Raw genomic sequence first — 18,437 nt, 5'->3', positions numbered from 1 at the left:
TTATATTTGAATGTTTACATACTACTGACGCACAATGACTGAATTTATGTAGGAAAGTTGAAGGACTAACCAATTGTGTTATTGTTTACTTGATAGGTTTCAGTACCCAGCGATTTGTTGGGTCTATGTATGCGTACTCTGTACAGTGATGACACAAAAATGGGTCTGCACACTTTTTGCTGCCAGACGTGGGTCCGTGCAGTCTGCGGGGCCAGACATTTATTTTGGATTGGTGTATTAACCTTTTAGTCCGACTGATGAACGGTCCTAGCATCAAGGGCGGATCCAGAGCTCAATTTTCGTAAGGGCCACGAGGACTCGAGTATTTTTTTTTTCAAAAACGGGAAGGGAATAAGTGTATAATATTGTGCGCTTTTTCCATATTGTAATACACAAACTAAACGGTATTTGTAGCTGATGGCTTGCGAGGGAGATACGCAACGTTTTCATTCATTTCCTGCAAATTTAAGACTAAAATGATCTCTTCTCTCCTCGGATAAAAAAAAAAATGACGGAGGGGGGCATGGCCCCGTTGCCGCCCCCGGGTCCGCCAATTCTGGCACGTTGAAAGGAATTAATGAACAAAAAGTTTGATTGCTGTGGCATGAAATTCAAACCAATGAGTAACTTGATTTTTTTTATTATTTGAGTCCAAGTACAAGTGTGCATACATTGTAGACCTAGCCGAGACATCATGACGTCACTCTCTGTTTACACACGTGCGATTTCCTAGAGGAGCTTGGTGGCTCGCCTCCCCACCTGGCTCCCACAGGAAAGCAAACATGTAAAGAAAGCATGACGTCATTATGTCTTTGGGCTATGAATGTCAGAAAATCCTGAATGAGATCGGACATACCAGCAGGGTCATTGCAATCCTGGCCCTCAAATCCAGACGGGCACATGCATATGTAGTTGTTATTGGACAGGTAGCATACACCGCCATTCTGGCATGGACTTGTGGCGCAAGCTGCAGATGAAAAGAACAAAACAAGAAAGAAAATACAAATCATTACTAGAGGTACATTGTGCTCCGAGAGCACGAACCTTAGTCGTCGATATCCGACGAAGGTCTAAGAAAAAAACGCAGTAAAATTGTGCAAATTTTATGAAATCCGCATTCAACATCAAATCACAGCAAGAGTGCTGGTTATTGGCCTCCGTACTTTTTAATCCACGGCGGAGTATCGGGCCGAATACGCGGCTAGCTTTACGCATGTGGCACTGTCGCTATAACAAATCGAAGAACATATGACACCACTTCAGCGGTTGTGTACAGAGTCTACGGAGAGTGCGGCACTGTGCTGCACGTGCAATTGCCTGTCAGCGATATATATTTTTTTACACAACTATCTGGGGTACTTTGTGCGCTTTCCTATGGGGCTTGGTTTTTATAACCAGGCTTGAATGGAGGCTACTATTTTTCAACTTGGTACGGATTTCGGACTTTATTTCCCTTTCTAAAAAAATCCTCCAGAGCCTCGAATCAGAAAAGAAAAAGGAAATTTGCTGCTACAAGTAGTATCCGACTGAAAAATAATGTTTTTAAGATACAACTTTAAATTGTTGAAAAAAAGAGCAAAATCTGAACAGGCGGAGCAGGGAATCGAACTCGAGACCTCCGATCATTAGCCAGCATGCCTAACCACCTAGGCAACGGCGGTGCTCGACAAAACCTTGCAATTCATAAATTATATACTTTCACACACGTATGTTAAGTATACGCGCGCGCGCGTAGGTAAAAGGTTATAGGATTGTAGAGCGCCGCTACGCGGCACTCTACAATCCTATAACCTTGATTCAAGTCGCCTGAAAAATGGGTACCCTGTACTATTGTGTAAATAAAATATTCGCTGCCTGTCAACCTGTTCAGTCGCGCGCGCACGGATGGCATCGTTTTTGAATGCCACACAACATTCACAGTATCGTGCGTGGTGGTTTGAAACCTTCCCAGAATTCCTATGTTTTTATTTAGTTTTTTCGTACGTTTCAAAAATGATAAACTTGGAATAACTCGACAACCAAATAAGTCAGGAATATGAAATTTGAGAATTAGAGATAGAAAAGTACACTTAACAGGACTGCAAAGATTTAAAGTGTAAAACAACATTTTAACTTTTTTCATAAAATGACCCTTACTGACCCTTAGGTGACCAAAGGCTAAATTCTGTGTACACCCTATATGAGGCATGGTCCATTAATTCGGTCAAAACTCTGGGAGAAGAATCATTTTGTAGATTCTCATAAAAAGACCACTAGTGACCATCAGATGACAATTGGCCAGATTTTATGAACGTGGCTAGGAAGGGCACGTGTCCAGGTTTCATTTGACCAAGTTTGTTTGAAATCGGCTGATTAGTTTATGAGTTATTGCCATTTTAAAAATATGATAAATTGGATCATGTGACCGCATTTGGTCACCTGCCAGTGATAATTGGAAAGAAGAAGAAGAAGAAGAAGAAAGAAACGACTGAAATACAGTACCTTAGTTGTCGGACGAGTAAGGTAAAAAGAAGAAAAAACTGAAATACAGTACCTTAGTCGTCGGACGATTAAGGTAAGAAGAAGAAGAAGAAGAAGAAAGAAACGACTGAAATACAGTAACTTAGTCGTTGGACGACTAATGTAAGAAGAAAGAAACGATTGAAATACAGTACCTTAGTCGTCGGACGACTAAGGTGAAGAAAGAAAGAAAGAAAGAAAGAAAGAAAGAAAGAAATCGGACGATCACAGCGGCTGATATAATCATTGGTTTGGAAATTCAATCTGAATCACAATGTAGATTTTTAGTATTATGGCATTGAGCTACAGACGGTACCCGGCCATTTTAAGATGTCCCTGAACTTTTTTGTATTATTTTTTTTTCTTTTTTTTAAAGAAATCCTGGGCATGGCTTTATGGGACTACAATAGGAAAGGGTGCGCCAATTGCCACCTCAGGCTGCAACACTTCGAGAATAAGAAGAAAATGGGTAAAAAGAGGGCAAATCTGACAACAAACGAGTAATTTATTATCCATACTCTCCTCGCGTTGTATGGCTTTGGTTGATATCGTTTCATTTAAATTCCAATTTTTGTCTCAATCTTTTGCTATCTTGTTTTCTCAATCTTTTACACGTAACAACGTGTAACAGGCTGTCAAAAAGTATTATCAAAGACTAAACAACTTTCATATTAAGCCCATATAATCATCAAAAGGCAAGTTCTTGAAAGCTTAAAGTACGTACCAAACTTCAATCTAGTTTTCTAATTTCTAAGCAAAAAAAAAAAAAAATCAATAAAAAAAAAAAATATATATACATGTATATATATAAATTTCCACTACGTTTTACGCCTTTATATTCTACCAGCTACACTAGACCAAATTACCAATCAAACTATGATGTTCACCTTGCCGGTCCAGAGTTCATACGAAAGAAGAAGTAAAGACTTTCTTACTTCTCAATTTATTTAATTAAATTGAGATTTAAACGCGGTTTACGTTTTCATGAAAATAAATCCCCCATAAAACTTTTGTTTTTGTTGATTCGCTCAGCCAAAAGGCGAAAGTGAGATGCATCTACCAAAGGTTATGTTCTATTAAGTCCAAAACTATTAGTATAGGCTGTTATGTACTTTTGCATTTTTTTTTTGCTAAAGAAAGAATTTTTGTCATATTTGGATAAAGTTTACCTTCCTTAGCCAGAAATCCATTGGTAACATTTTGTTTCCATCTACCATGTGGCGGCCATATTGGATTTCAAAATGGCCGCCATTTCAAACATAATGTGTATCATAACTTCGGACCTGATTGTCATATAAAGTCCATTTTGGTGGCAAACCCCATGTTTTTGATACAAAGAAACCAAAGTAAATCAATGTTGATGAGGTACTCAAAATGGATGGCAGCTATCTTGGATATTTCAAAATGGCCGCCATTTAGTACCTAATTTGTATCATAACTTCGGACCTGATTGTCATATGAAGTCCATTTTGGTGGCAAACCCAATGTTTTTGATACCAAGGAATCCAAGCAAATCATTGTTGACGGGGCACTCCCAATGGATGGCAGCCATCTTGGGTATTTCAAAATAGCCGCCATCTAGGGTTTCATTCAAATAATAACGTTGCACCTGAATGTGGAACGAAGTCCATTTTGGTCGGTGGCAAACGTCATAGTTTTGATACCTAGGAACTCATTAGTAAATCATTGTTGACGGAGTACTCACAATGGATGGCAGCCATCTTCGATATTGTGGTGGCACACCCCATAAATTTGATACCAAGGAATCTACACATTGTACCCCGATGGAAGGCAGGTTTCTCTGGGAAGAATGTTTCAAACCACATGGAACAATACTTGGAGTGTTATTACCTCATTACGATCAACAGCGCGATAATAATGACTGCTGGATATGATTGGGCTGACTCTAACCTGACTGCACAGATCAGAAGCAACCCATGCAGACTTGGTCTAAACCACTGTGTTCAACCGTTTTTCCCAGGCACCTGATATCACTGAAATTGGTGTGAATCAGAGTTGTAAAGAGCCACTAATTTTTGTGACTCGTCCAGTCGAGTCGAGTCAAGTCATTTTAAAGAAGTGAGTTGAGTCCAGTCGAGTCGTCAGTTTAAGAAATTTGAGTCGAGTCGGGTTGAGTCAAATCATGGGCGTCGCCAGGTTTTTTTTCTAGAGGGGGGCAAAACATATTTGTCCCATATATGCATACCTTATTATGCCAAATAGTAGTTTTCAATGATGAAAACGATAAAATAAATGTAGAGCTAGTTTGACAATTTAGTCAAGAGGTATACAAACTCAATAACTTTTTGGACTGGAGCCAATGGCTGGAGAATAGCCAACTATTCCGTAATTTGCTGAGATTTATGATGATACAAAGCTATCGATGTGGAAAGATTGTAATAGTGCAGTGCATTCTCTTCAGTTTTAAGAACAGTACACACAATTATGAATGAATATCAAAAATAAACTCTTATAAAAGAACAAACAGTTTAAAGAGCGACACAATGTACACGACACAATGTACACCTTCCACACTGTAATATGACCAAGCCATTACACTGGACCAAGATTAGAATACTGGAAACTGATTGTACACCTTCATGCCTTATGAGTAAAGTGTGATGGGAATACATACATTTGTACTTACACATATGCATACATAATGGCAACTATCATTTATAGCAAACTGTCGCTTAATTAAGAAATAAACCATAACTAATTAATAAAAGAATGGAAGAACATTATTTATGTTTTTGATTTTTCACATTCCAACAAAATAATGAAAATATAACAAAGCTTATAGTTTCTATAACATTAACATAACTGAAATCAAATTTTCTAAAAGTACTGAGTCATCTTTTTTGGAAATTGCGTAGTCTCCATTATTTTGTTGGGCAAAGGTTTTTTGATGGATTTTTTTCTGATATGGTTGGTCTTATAGTTGCCTGACATCCTTTTATGCTATTCAGAACTTTAAATTTCAGACTTTTGGGAAAATTTACGACAACTATATACAGTATTGTACACCTTGTGACATTTGACCTTGGCCTGACCTTGACATAGGCCCCCAAAACCGGGCACCCCCCTCTAGAATGTCTTCTAGGGGCCTATACAGTAAGTGTACCAAATTTGGTGCTTTAATCCGGCGTGTCACGATCTATGCCCAAAATTAGCTCTAAGCCACCGGACTAAGTCGACATAGATATCCTTGAACCACTGCCCCTGCTTTGCATAACAATTGCACATGAATGAACGATTCGACTTTTATTCAAAGAAATTTCTATGTACAGTCACCAGACTCTATTCAGTAAAGTCCCCGTCAAAACGAAAGTAAACAATCCACGTAATTAAACCATTGCATTGACGTCACACTATTGTTAAGAGTGTGGATTCGGATCTACGAATCTCTTACACTGGTCACAAAGTGTGGATTCGGAACAACGAATCGTTAGTAAATTGTGGATTCGGAACTACGAATCTTTAGTAAAGTGTGGATTCGGAATTACGAATCCACACTTTGAACGTCGGGCAATTATTGTCTCCATAATGAGCATGAAAAGGACCGTCTGCGTGCAAATTTGCTTTCCGAAAATTACCAATGCATCTTCATAGTCAGATCTTTGCCGTCACTGCAAAAACTGCTTTTAGTCAGAAAGAAATCGTCGTCTGAACTATCCATTTTGACGTAAGAAGCCTGTACACACAAAATGACTAGGTTGTACGGGTGTGGCGAAAACTGTTGCAACCTGACGCCACTTCCGCGCGTGTGTACAAAGTGTATAGAGAGTCATTTCAAGTATTTCCTAACAAAATTGGAAACATTTCTCAGTCCCAGATTCATGACTTATCATCATTTTTGCAACGAATGACCTTCATTGAGATGATGTATGAAGAAAAAAGTGGCGTCAAGTTGCAACATTCTTTCCAGTACTTCTGTTGACGCAATGGTTTAAGTCGAAGAATACACTCGCATGTGTGGATTCTTAATTTACGAATTCACTCGGGGCTTCGCGCCTCGTGAATTCTTAAATTTCGAAACCGCACTTTCTCGTGTATTCTCCTTAACATAACGCACGGCTACACCATCGTACAGTGTGGCAGGGACACCAACAAGTAACAAAACAACTAAATTTTTCTAAAAAAATGATAAATATTCTGATTGAATTTCGTTAAAAAATACTTGTTGGTGAGGTATCACATATTCTAGCAAATTGATAAAAATGTACAATATTACAATATGCAATTTTGAGGGAAATGGGCAAAATACTGCATAAATAATTTCACTTGATCATATTTATAATACACAAACCGACAATTTTCATTTTCAGACCCACAACGAGAACTATTGTTCTCTCTCCCTCTCCCCCTCTCTCTCTGGTTGTCACTCCTAAGGAGTATGACGACTTCGGCAATATCGTTCGTGGGCATAGAGTCCAATGTGGTGAGAGCACTGTCTGCCGCAGTGGCGGCAGCAAAAGCGAGGGATGTGAGCGTGAGGGTTGGCGACTAATGCAGCCCTGGCAGCACGCTTGCGACTGCGCTCTGCTGTCTCTTCAGCCAGGCGCTCATCAATGAGGGTAACATAACTTCTGACAGCAGATCTCCATCGTAAACAGTCGCTTGCTGTGACCTCCCAGGAGTCGACGTCGATGGCGCAGGCCTTCAGGTGTCTCTTGAGACAGTCTTTGAATCTCAGCTTGGGTCTGCCTCTATTTCTTGCGCCTCTGATAAGTTCACCATATAAGACAGCCTTAGGAAGCCGCAGGTCGTCCATGCGGGCTACATGGCCGCTCCATCGCAGTTGGCTCTGAGTGAGTAGTGCCTCAACACTGGAGATGCCTCCTCGTCTTCTTACTTCCACGTTACTAATCCTGTTTCGCCAGAAGATCTTGAGGAGTAAAATCAAATTGAGGGGGGCGGGGGCTGGTACCATCTGTCGATGGGGATGCTGTTCTAACCGAAAATTAAGCGCACTAGTATAACGGATGTATAGTGCTTTTTCAGGGCGATACATGCATAAAAGTCTTACGAAGGTGCCCCCATACAGCCGATTGCACAATGGCATGACTGTTTGTAAAGTAACAACTGATAACTAAGGGGAGGGGGAGGCCCCCCTAACAATGTTTAAAGTGGGTGGGGGAATATCATATGTCCCCCCTTCATGGTACTTTTTTGTTCCTGTATGAACATTTTAGCCAAATTAAGCTCACAAAGACTGATTCGATGACTTCAAACTCGAACAACTAATGTTTAAGATGATCTTTTTCTCACAATTTTTTTTAAAATTATCAAAAATTGCCTGAGATCGCAACACAGATTGTCTAGTATTCAAAAAGTTTCCCAGACCCCACACCATTAGGGCTTTGAACTGTGCAATCGCATTCTGATCAAGGTTCCATGTCCCCCACTTTAGAAAAGCGATTGACCCCTTTGGTGAGACATGGGAGGTTGATTTCAAGGCAAGTCTTTTGCTATTTTTTGAATTTTATTTTATAAACATTCCTGTATTATTCGTGATTGCACTGATAAATAAATAAGCTAATTCAAAGGATATTTTGGAATTACTATGCCATCTTTAAGATGAAAAGACGGACATGGATGGACATTCTTGAATCATACTACTTTCATTCTTATGATTAATCCAGCTTTTGTTATATTATTCAATGTAGAAATGGTATCATTTAACACTAAAGCAACCTATTTTATTGAAGTCTTGAAGATGTACATCCCGGTAGTTTAAAAATACCTACCGGTAGAGGTTTAATGTAAGATTAGCCAGTGGCAATCCCTCATTGGATAGTCCTCTGTATTTTCTGGAATCCTGAGAAATACATCAAACTTGTTGGTGGACAATGTTCTTACTGGGACATGGGATGTAGAAAGAGGGGGAAAAAAACATGACAGAGTACTTCATGTATCGACTTCTGTCTATGGTTCCCTCTAAATGTCACACTTTTGTTACCGTTTGTGTGGAAAGACCCCTTGGCATATATCAGTTTTATACAATCATTTACATGTATCTACATGTATGCCCCGGCTGTCTGTGATATTTAGTGATATTAGTGCATTAATAATGTTTTTAATATATTAAATTGTCAGTTATGTGCTTATCTATGAAAGTCTTCCTGACTTCAGTGGTGTGTTCAATATGTCAAAGCGATTAAAATTGGGGAAAAGGCATTCATTTCGCAATAATACCTACTGTCCACTGTGCGTTCAGTGCAGATTTAGTTTTTCGGGTGGGGTTGGGGGTATTTCATGCTAGATACCCACTTTCTATACAAAATATCCCTCAAATGACCCAATGCACCACTCCTGAAGTGGGCGCAATCATATTCCACAATTTTGATTTTCATCCCAATTACCACCCCCCCTCTACCTAGTTGACATACATAGGTCTACACTCACATTAATTACACACACTACAGAAACAGCAAGAAAATACCCGGGAACAAATTGAAATAACACCCAATTTTACATTGACGATAAAATAAATATGACTGAAATAATTCCTCCCTCAGTTTTGAAAGAAAAGATTCACAACCTTCCATAGTTAAAACTTTTTTCTAATTTTAACACGGTGACTTCGGTGAACATCAATGTAGTGAGGTACCTTAGTGAAAAAATCGTGACACAGTGGACAAAAGCACAATTTTTTCACCAAAGCATCTGCATGGTATACCTTTTCGAAAAAAAGACGGACGCAAAAAATTGGATGATGGGAAGGGCATGTATGACGTCATTATGACGTCATCAGCTAATTGTTACATGAAAACATATAAATTGATTATAATCTTCAGAACTTCAAACATTACAGCAACAAATGTGGTATCAAATTAAAGGGGACAGCAAGTTCTTTCATTTGAGTGGTATGTCATGGGGATGGAATATAGTTAAGGGTGATTTTGTGATGCAGTTGATACAGAAAGCCATGAACAAAAAGAAACCCAGGCATACAAACAACCTGAAGTGGACTTACTAATTGCTAACTATAGACATCATTCACACGTACTTGTAGTGGAGCGGCATAGCCCCAATAATACCAAGAATTTTGCAATCTGTGATAAAATTTTAAGTTAAACTTCGCATGTTGGTGTTTCATGCCTTGCAGAACATGTTTAAATAAAAGAGGCATTTCATATTTGACTTCTGGTGACCTTTGAAAGTCAATATCCTTTAATAATTCTTCAAAACTTCACTTCCCTATGTCCCAAGTCTCTGTCATAGGTCTTCATGCAATGAAACTTAATGATCAGATTTAGCAACAACTCATGTCTGACCTTCAGTGACCCTTGAAAGTCCTATGACCTTCGTAAACCTTATTTATACCTATTTGTAAGGATTACTATTTAAACCCCAACTTTTTCACGATCTAAGTCTAAATTTTATGCTATGAAAAGAAAATATTCATATACATGTAAGACAATTCATATTTAACCTCTGGTTACCTTTCGAGAGGTCATGACCTATCTTTAGATATTTATAAGATTATATCAGGTAACTGCCACTTTTTCATGATGTGATGACATCATATCAGACGTCTGATACCTTGGAGAGGTTTCCAAGATGGCTGCCATCTCAACAATGATATCAAAAATGGTATCAATGGTATCAAACACATAGGGTTTGTCCATAGAGTTATATTATACAAACTAGAGCGCGCATCAACTATACCGCACGCACAACGCAGACGTGCCATCCTGTAGACCTCGCTTCCATTTTGTAAGTGGGCAAAATGATCGTAAAATACCCGGATGTGCACACTTCAGGATTGACTGCAATGCGTATCTTTTGCAGTGTTGACCGTTTACTGTCGATCGCAAAATGTTGGCCGTTCAATGTTGATCCCAAATAACATTTGCTTTTAGCATTCTGACAGTTAGCCCTATAAACAGGACTGTGATTGCTGTCGCCAGTTGCAATGAATGGCGACAGACAAAAACAAAATTCAAGAAGAGCCGTATCACAGCCCTCAGGCTGTTTCATGTTTATAGAGCTATCTGACAGTCTGCAGTATTAGAAAATATTTGCGGTTTCCCTAGGTTTATGGCAAATATGTTTGGGATTTCTGATGGACGAAGTAACCCAGGAAACATGAAACTAATCGAGGGGGGGGGGCGCAACTAGTCATCTTGTGAGACATTTGGCTGATGTTTTTTTCTGTTTTCAAGTTAATGTGCTCACTGCTCAGTATCATTTCCAAATACCACCATGTCAAACAGGAATATTCGAAGGCAAAATAGAAAAGCATCAGAGTGTAGAGAAGTCTATTTTCCCCTGAACCCTGAGCCTTGAGCCATGTGCAATGGATAGACTTCAAGCTGCACCATGGGAATGACCTATTTTGGATTTTAATTGGTTTACATGTAGCTAGTCTCATAATCAAAGGATTTTTCAGGGATCAAAATCAAATAAATCAAATAAGCATCCCAGTCTTTGACACTATAAACTTCAAGACGATTAAGACATCCAAAGAAACCATTTGACAAGGAAAATGAGGTTTGTTCAGTAGATTTCATCTGTATTTAAATTCATCTTCAACGATTCAGTCAGGCTAAGTACATAAATACATGTACTAACATTACAATTTCATCAGCAAACGGCCTGGTATGCCGTATTTACAACACACTGCCTTCTGCAATACATGTCTCTTTCATCTGCACTGACAGTGCAGTCTAAAGGTGCACACTGAAAAACAATAAAACCTTATGAATGTTAAGGTTCCTAGATCAACAGGTTTTATTGCACCCAGCGCTGCAAACTGACATGTGATGGAATTCCTGTAATGTCAAAAAATTGAAAGTGAAAAAAAAAATAATAAAAGCCATCGCAATCCACAAGAAGATTCAGCAAGTCTGCAAGTGTGGAATAATTTCTGTTCAGACAGGCAAATGTTTCAAGAGAAAGGTAATTGTAATTTGTTTTACTGTTGGTTCCACTTATAACCCCCCCCCCCCCCCTCCCCTCCCAACGATGCCTTGTTAAGTACTGTGTACTGAAAATTACTACTTAGTATTTTGTAGTACAGAATCCTTCTGGCTTTGATGAAGTTCAAATTTTTATCAGAATAAACTACTGGGAGCACTCTGTAAGGCTACTGGGTACTACCATTTACTAGGTGTACCTAGTAATTTGTAGTACTACACTGTACCTGTATATACCCAATGCATTTAACAGCCAAATGAATTCACTGGTGAATAAGCTGAAACCACTTGCTAAAACTGCCCAGCCTTGTGGCAATCAGCAATGGCTTGATGACAGACCAAAGAAGATAGTTGGACTATAGCATTTTTATGCAAGGTAAGTATCAAATTATAAAGTGGGAAAAGGACCAATGATTGGGGGGCATTTTGATCATGTGTATAGTTTGATATTATGGTAATTAGAAAATAAACCAATGAGAGCAGTTCCAGTCTGTATTTTGTATATTATTATAACTTTGAAAGGTATATAAGGAGTAAAATTTCCAAGGCATTGCACACACAACATCGTGCAGCCAGTTGGTTGAAGCACCTTCAAATCAAGAAAATATGAAGGCCGGTGAATTAATGGCTAAAATAAAAAAAAATACTGTTTCATCTCTGAAAAACAAGCATCCCATGCTGTTTCCACTTTGGACGGTACGACGTTTTTACTGCACCCAGCAACAAGCACTATAGTAGTACATACCTCTATGTATTTCAAATTACATACTGAACTTGAGGTAGAGTACAAATTACTAAAAATTACTACAAACGCAGAGCAGAGACAGGCTTGAGTACCAAGCACTTTACAGATTACTACCAGTAGTATTTTGCAGCTGTGAGGGCTGTTATAATTGATTAAATTAAATATTTGCTGGATTTCGGCACAACTATTTACTGACCCAAAACAAGATTGCTTTAGTCAGCTGATGACGTTTGGAGGCCTGATTTTTAATAACATATCTCTCTGTGAAGAGCCGTCCATGGTGGTGCAGAATGGTTTTCAAAAAAAAGGTTTGAGATTGTTTTGATGAGTTGGTTGCCATGATCATCTTCATCAATCAAGCTTTGATCTAGGAAAAGATCTGCCAGGTCAGAGAACACCAGAGGCCTTGTAGTCTCCAATACCTCAATCTGTACCTTCCTGAGAACATCATGGGACATCTCCATTGATTTGTTGTCATGAGCTAATGTTCGCCTGAAAAGAAACAACACAAATTAAATAAGACTCCACTATACTTGTGAGGTGGTTTCCTCCGTGTTCCTTTTTCAGTGAATGGAACACCTGCAATGGGTCATTCCATGTCAGACCAACGCACTTTTTTACCTCATGTCTTTCGATTTTGATAAAAATTTATGTGCTTGTAGGTCCTAATGAGCAATGAATACACACCAATTTTTAGCCCGATCCGACCTATTATGTGATCAGGGCAGAAGCCACAAAAAAATGGAATTTTTAGAGTAAAATACCACCCTTTTGGTATAAATATGTCAAAACTATGGCAATTTTCATCGAATATATGTGAATTTGGTATTCAAATAATGAGGATTGCATGCTCAAAGCACTTCTTTTGTCAAAATTAAATTTTGTGAAAAGTAGGTCACATGACCTTAAATATGCTATCGTGACCTTAGACCCATTTTTTGTAATAATGTATCATTCCGAAAATCAACGAAATAAAAATAACTTGCTAGAACATGTCTTCCTCTATCAAATCTACTAAAAATCAGTTGGGGTCTTCAAAATTTACAACTTTATGACTTTTTTTGTTCCGTTGGTAGGTTACAAATGAGTCAATTTATAGACTTTACATAAGAAATACACCAACACAACTTACTATTCTGTTTCTAAAGTTTCTAAAATATATCTTGGTTTGTGAATTTCTCATTCTGAGGGCTGATGAGGTCTAACCAGACTCATAGTGTGAATTATCAGCAGTGGCGCACCCAGGATTTGGCTTTTGGTGTGTATGTGTGGGGGGGGGGGGTCATAAATCGTTTTTTGTTCAAATTTCTGTAAAAGATTGGACCAACAAAACTAGCCTAAAATCAAACAAACAAATTGACAATGTTGGGGGTGGGTTCAAGCTCCCCCCCTCCTGGGTGCCACTGATAATTAGTTATCCCACGAGCGCGCTTGGAATATGAAATAATGCAATGCTGCCGTGACCCATATGCCACTCGATGCACTACATAATTCCGTGTTCCACGAGCGCAAGTTGGATTTATAACCAATTTATCTTCAAGCAAACTTGATATCAAATGCGTACACGCGGTGAAGATGTACGTGCATACATGTAGTGTATTGGTCCGTTCAGCAGGAAATAACACAGCATATATACACGTACATTTTTAATATCTGGGGTACAATATAGCTGTGCAATATTATATAAAATCACACAGTTGTTGCTATAGATGGACTAATCAGGGTCTGGGATTCAAGTTTGCTTGAAGATTATACTTAATATTACAATCAAAGTTACCTTTACTCATTCATCACTGTGCTTCTTGAACTTTAATGACTCTCACAGACTTGGCATTTTGTTCCTTTGAGATGAATTTCACCTGGACGTGAGTCCGCTGTATTGGGTGAAGGCCTGGTTACTGTTAGTGGTTAGCACACTTCCGAGTCCAGATATTCTGATTAGACAGTTTCTTTGGAATCAGAAGGTAGAATTTTGTTTTTCCTGGCTTTGTACTTTAGGGGCCATTCAGAGTTTTCAATGTTTTAAAATTTCGATCTTTTTTTCCAAATTGTGGGTGGCTGGGTCAAGCTAAATAATTGAAAATCGAAATTCACTTTCCATGGAAAAAGATAAAAAAAAGAAAGGAAAGATAGATCTTTTGACTTGCCTGAACTACGCGCAAGCGTTCCGATATCGCGATGCGTGTTTCTTTTCCAACTTGTCCCCTGTATGTACTGTACATGTACGTCATGTACGTGTATATAGACCCACTGTGGCATGAGAGGGAGGTGGTTTTTCAGTAGACTTGGACGCCGAGCGTTTGTAGCGGTTAGGCCGTGCAGAGGCAGCAGGGTACCAGGTGTACTAGATCGGCTCTATAACACGCCGCGGGTGTCGATTGCCAATCGCTATAAAAACTGGACTATTCAACCACTGGACTCCAAGACTACGAGGACTGCAGCCTGTGATGTGATGCCCATTTTTTTTTCGCTCATATCCCCCCCCCCCCGCCCTGCAAACAGGGTGGGGGGGGGGGGGGGTACGAGCGAATGTTTTTTTTCAGCTACCCCACGTGACAGGCACAACCTCGTATGTCACATGTCATCCACCTCATCCAAAAAAACGACAAAACCACGGTCATCTTTGTGGCTTCCAAAACTGCAACCTGTCATTCCCAACAGCATATCAGCTGGCAAAACACAAGAAAACTGAAGGTCACCAGTGCAAAAGAGGAAGACCGATAACTTCACGCCGTCACTGAACTAGACACACATGTACAGGGGTATACATGTTCATGTTCAAGTATATGTACATGCAAGTGCATGTGTACATGTACATGTTCAGTTTTTTATTAATCGAAATTAGGGGTGGGTGGGTGGGTCAAAATAATTTGGAAAAAAAAGTCGAAATTTTAAAACATTGAAAATTCTGAATGGCCCCTTATACATAAAAATCTAGATAAATTTTAGTAACTTAAGAAACAGAATAGTAAGTTGTGTTGGTGTATTTCTTATGTAAAGTCTATAAATTGACTCATTTGTAACCTACCAACTGTACAAAAATAGTCATAAAGTTGTAAATTTTGAAGACCCCAACTGATTTTTAGTAGATTCTGATAGAGGAAGACATGCTCTAGCAAGTTATTTTTATTTCGTTGATTTTCGGAATGATACATTATTACAAAAATTGGGGCAAAGGTCACGATAGCATATTAAAGGTCACGTGACCTACTTTTCACAAAATTTAATTTTGACAAATGAAGTGATTTGAGCATGCAATCCTCATTATTTTAATACCAAATTCACACATATTCGATGCAAATTGCCATAGTTTTGACATATTTATACCAAAAGGGTGGTATTTTACTCTAAAAATGCAATTTTTTTGTGGCTTCTGCCCTGACCCCATGGTAGGTCGGATCGGGCTAAATATTGGTGTGTATTCATTAGGACCTACAAGCACAGCAATTTTTATTAAAATCAGAAGACATGAGGTAAAAAAGTGCGTTGGTCTGACATGGAATGACCCAATGACAAAAAGGTTATGGTGAAAGTACATTTATGTAACAAGGGTGTGAGTGATCACATACAAAAAAAGGCCGAAAACAGGGTTCGAATCCCACCTGAGTGATTTTTTCCCAATTTTCACTCGGGGAGGTAAAACACTGAGTATACAGTGTTTAAACGTTGGTGAAGGGCAAAACCTAATTTGATTTATATCACCCCGACGCAAAATTCCATCTAATAATAGTTAGCAGGTTAGGCACCGAATTAAGTAGACCCGTGAACGTGGCTATATACATAGCCGCGCTTCAGTCTATAGGAAAAATACTCTATTGTGATCCGCGGTTACTAAAATGGAGTGACCGTTCTAGCTGAATTTCGGCTACATTTGACAGAATATTTGCATACAAAAATGAGTTGTACAGAAAATCAGCAGAATATTTTTTTGGCAGAATTATGAAGATGATAGAAAATGAAAAAGATGGCTCATTTGGTTTGAAAAACCTTCATTTTTTGAAAGATCCTTAAAACAAACCCTTGCACAATGGAACAGCAATATAAACTGGGTGATTTTTCAGACTTTCGAAGTGGATTAAGCAGAATTTTACATGGTATTACGGTCATCCTGCCATGTAAGACGATTAGTCGGGTACCCACTGGTGATACTCCTACCGTTTTGCGCATGCGAAACTCAGGGTACCAGAGTGTCATGCCTGTCTTTGATTTTCTGATCATTTTGAAAACATTCGTTGTGACAAAGTTGTGCCGTACTTTACATCAAATTTCTTGGCAATAACATATCCAACACTCGCGGAAATTCACAGGAAGCCCAACAAGTAAGTGATCATCTATGGGCAAAATTATATATGGTTGTATGTAGCGGATCAAAAGATAGAATGCTGTCGCTTGTATTTACCCGACGAAAGCGCGTGGCGTTGTATACAACGCCACGTTCACGGGTCTACGAATTAAGCAGGCTTCACTTACTTGTGAAAGGAGACGTTTTTGGTCTTGTTGCTCCGATTTATCCATAGCATGCACAATTCTAATGCATCATGCCTCCGACTGATCCAGCTGGAATAAGTTGGCTGAAGTCAACTTACATGACTAACGTTTGCAGCTGACTGCCGTGTCTTACATGGTTTTACCGTGCTTTTTTGCCTAACGCTATGTGTTGTGCGCACGTAGTCCGGTTACTTTTTGCCCACTTACAAAATGGCGTCCGGGCGTCCTTGCCAGCACGGGGTCACGTGATAAGTGCGCGCTCTAGTTTTCATAATATAACTCTATGGGCTTGCCACCAAAATGGACTTCATATGACAATCAGGTCCGAAGTTATGATACAAATTAGGTACTACATGGCGGCCATTTTGAAATATCCATGATGGCTGCCATCCATTGGGAGTACCCCGTCAACAACACTTTATTTTGGTTCCTTGGTATCAACAACATAGGGTTTGCCACCAAAATGGACTTCATGTGACAATCAGGTCCGAAGTAATGATACAAATTAGGTCCGAAATGGACGCCTTTTTGAAATCCAAGATGGCCGCCACATGGTAGATGGAAACACATGTTACCAATGGATTTCTGGCTTAGGAAGGTAAACTCTATCCAAATATGACAAAACATGCAAAGGTCAAAAATACGACATAATTTACTATACTATATTCGCAATTCAGAATTCATAAGTTGTAGTGCACACAATTAAACAGAAATAGAAATACGACAGCGACAAAAAAACTCGGATCGACAGATACAATTTTAAAAAATATTTATGTGATGAGATTGAAGCGGAAGAAAGACAAATCACTCACCACCGGTTGTATCCTGCGTTTTCCCAACGGCAATAAGCGCCAACACACCCAGTAGTATCCTCGGCCTAATTGCCATGATGATGGCGATGCAGGTTGCTCCTTACACCCACCGCTAACTCGGTGTCAGATCAACCAAGAAAACCAGGCGTGTGCTGTCAAGTTACTTGTTCGACGGTCTAGTCCTAGCCAGGAGCCTGAGCAGAGTGACTAGTAGTTCCAGAGTACCTGCCGAAGTCAGTGGCTATGTCCCAGAGGGGAGATCAGCAGGCCAGATTGCTACCTACCTAGCTCTCTACGCACCAACGCCCACACCAATCACTCTCTGCCATAAGTACGCAGAAGGGGGGTCCCTCAATAGAACTTTTCAAGCAAGGCGCGCCAGGTGCTATTGTTACGCCTGCACTGAACCGCGGAACTTTCTTTTGTATTTTAGGGCTATATATTTTTGTATTCTTTCAAGATTTTATTCAGACAAGGTTGGTTCAATGTTGTTGTTGTTGTTGTTGTTGTTGTTTTTTTCCTGCCGGTCTTTTGGAGTTAGGGGTTGGCTGATTTGAAGGCTGTCTGCTATGCATATTGATTCCCATATTTCAAATTTTACTGAAGTTGAGGCCGGGGTCATGCAGCTATTTGTACTTTTAAAAGTACAAAATGGCTGCATGACCCTGGCCTCAAAATCAATGTAATTTGAACTATAACATAAAACAAACTTATCTATTCAGAATTCCACAGTTTTTGAACTGAGGCATTACTCATTCGGGTTTTTTTTAACTGCCTAACAGCAGTGATCATCGTTGGAGGGAAAAATCACCTAAAAGTCATAGGTCACCCCCCCCCCAAAAAAAAGATTTCCAAAAAGGTAAAGAGGATTAATTCAGCTTTCATTTGATGTATGTTTTGATCACCTGTGAGGGTACAGAGTATGTTCCCCGATTTTGTTTAAATTGGGGTATTTATCTTTGGTGCCTA

General features: G+C 39.2%; 1 protein-coding gene across 1 annotated transcript in view; it reads right to left on the bottom strand.

Annotated features, from left to right (window-relative positions):
• The window catches only part of LOC119725103 (fibropellin-1-like), a 29,138-nt gene extending 11,429 nt beyond the window's left edge, over positions 1-17,709 (bottom strand). The window contains exons 1-2 of the mRNA XM_038196466.1: positions 17,469-17,709; positions 857-967 (exon numbers count right to left, since the gene is read on the bottom strand). Of these exons, the coding sequence (XP_038052394.1) occupies positions 857-967; positions 17,469-17,544 (187 nt within the window). The 5' untranslated portion in view covers positions 17,545-17,709. The remainder of the gene's footprint in view (positions 1-856; positions 968-17,468) is intronic.
• Positions 17,710-18,437: the final 728 nt, after the last annotated feature.

Source organism: Patiria miniata, unplaced genomic scaffold (genome assembly GCF_015706575.1).
Source record: "Patiria miniata isolate m_02_andy unplaced genomic scaffold, ASM1570657v1 HiC_scaffold_18, whole genome shotgun sequence".
Classification (NCBI taxonomy): domain Eukaryota; kingdom Metazoa; phylum Echinodermata; class Asteroidea; order Valvatida; family Asterinidae; genus Patiria; species Patiria miniata.
This window is presented reverse-complemented; position numbering and strand designations above follow the sequence as displayed.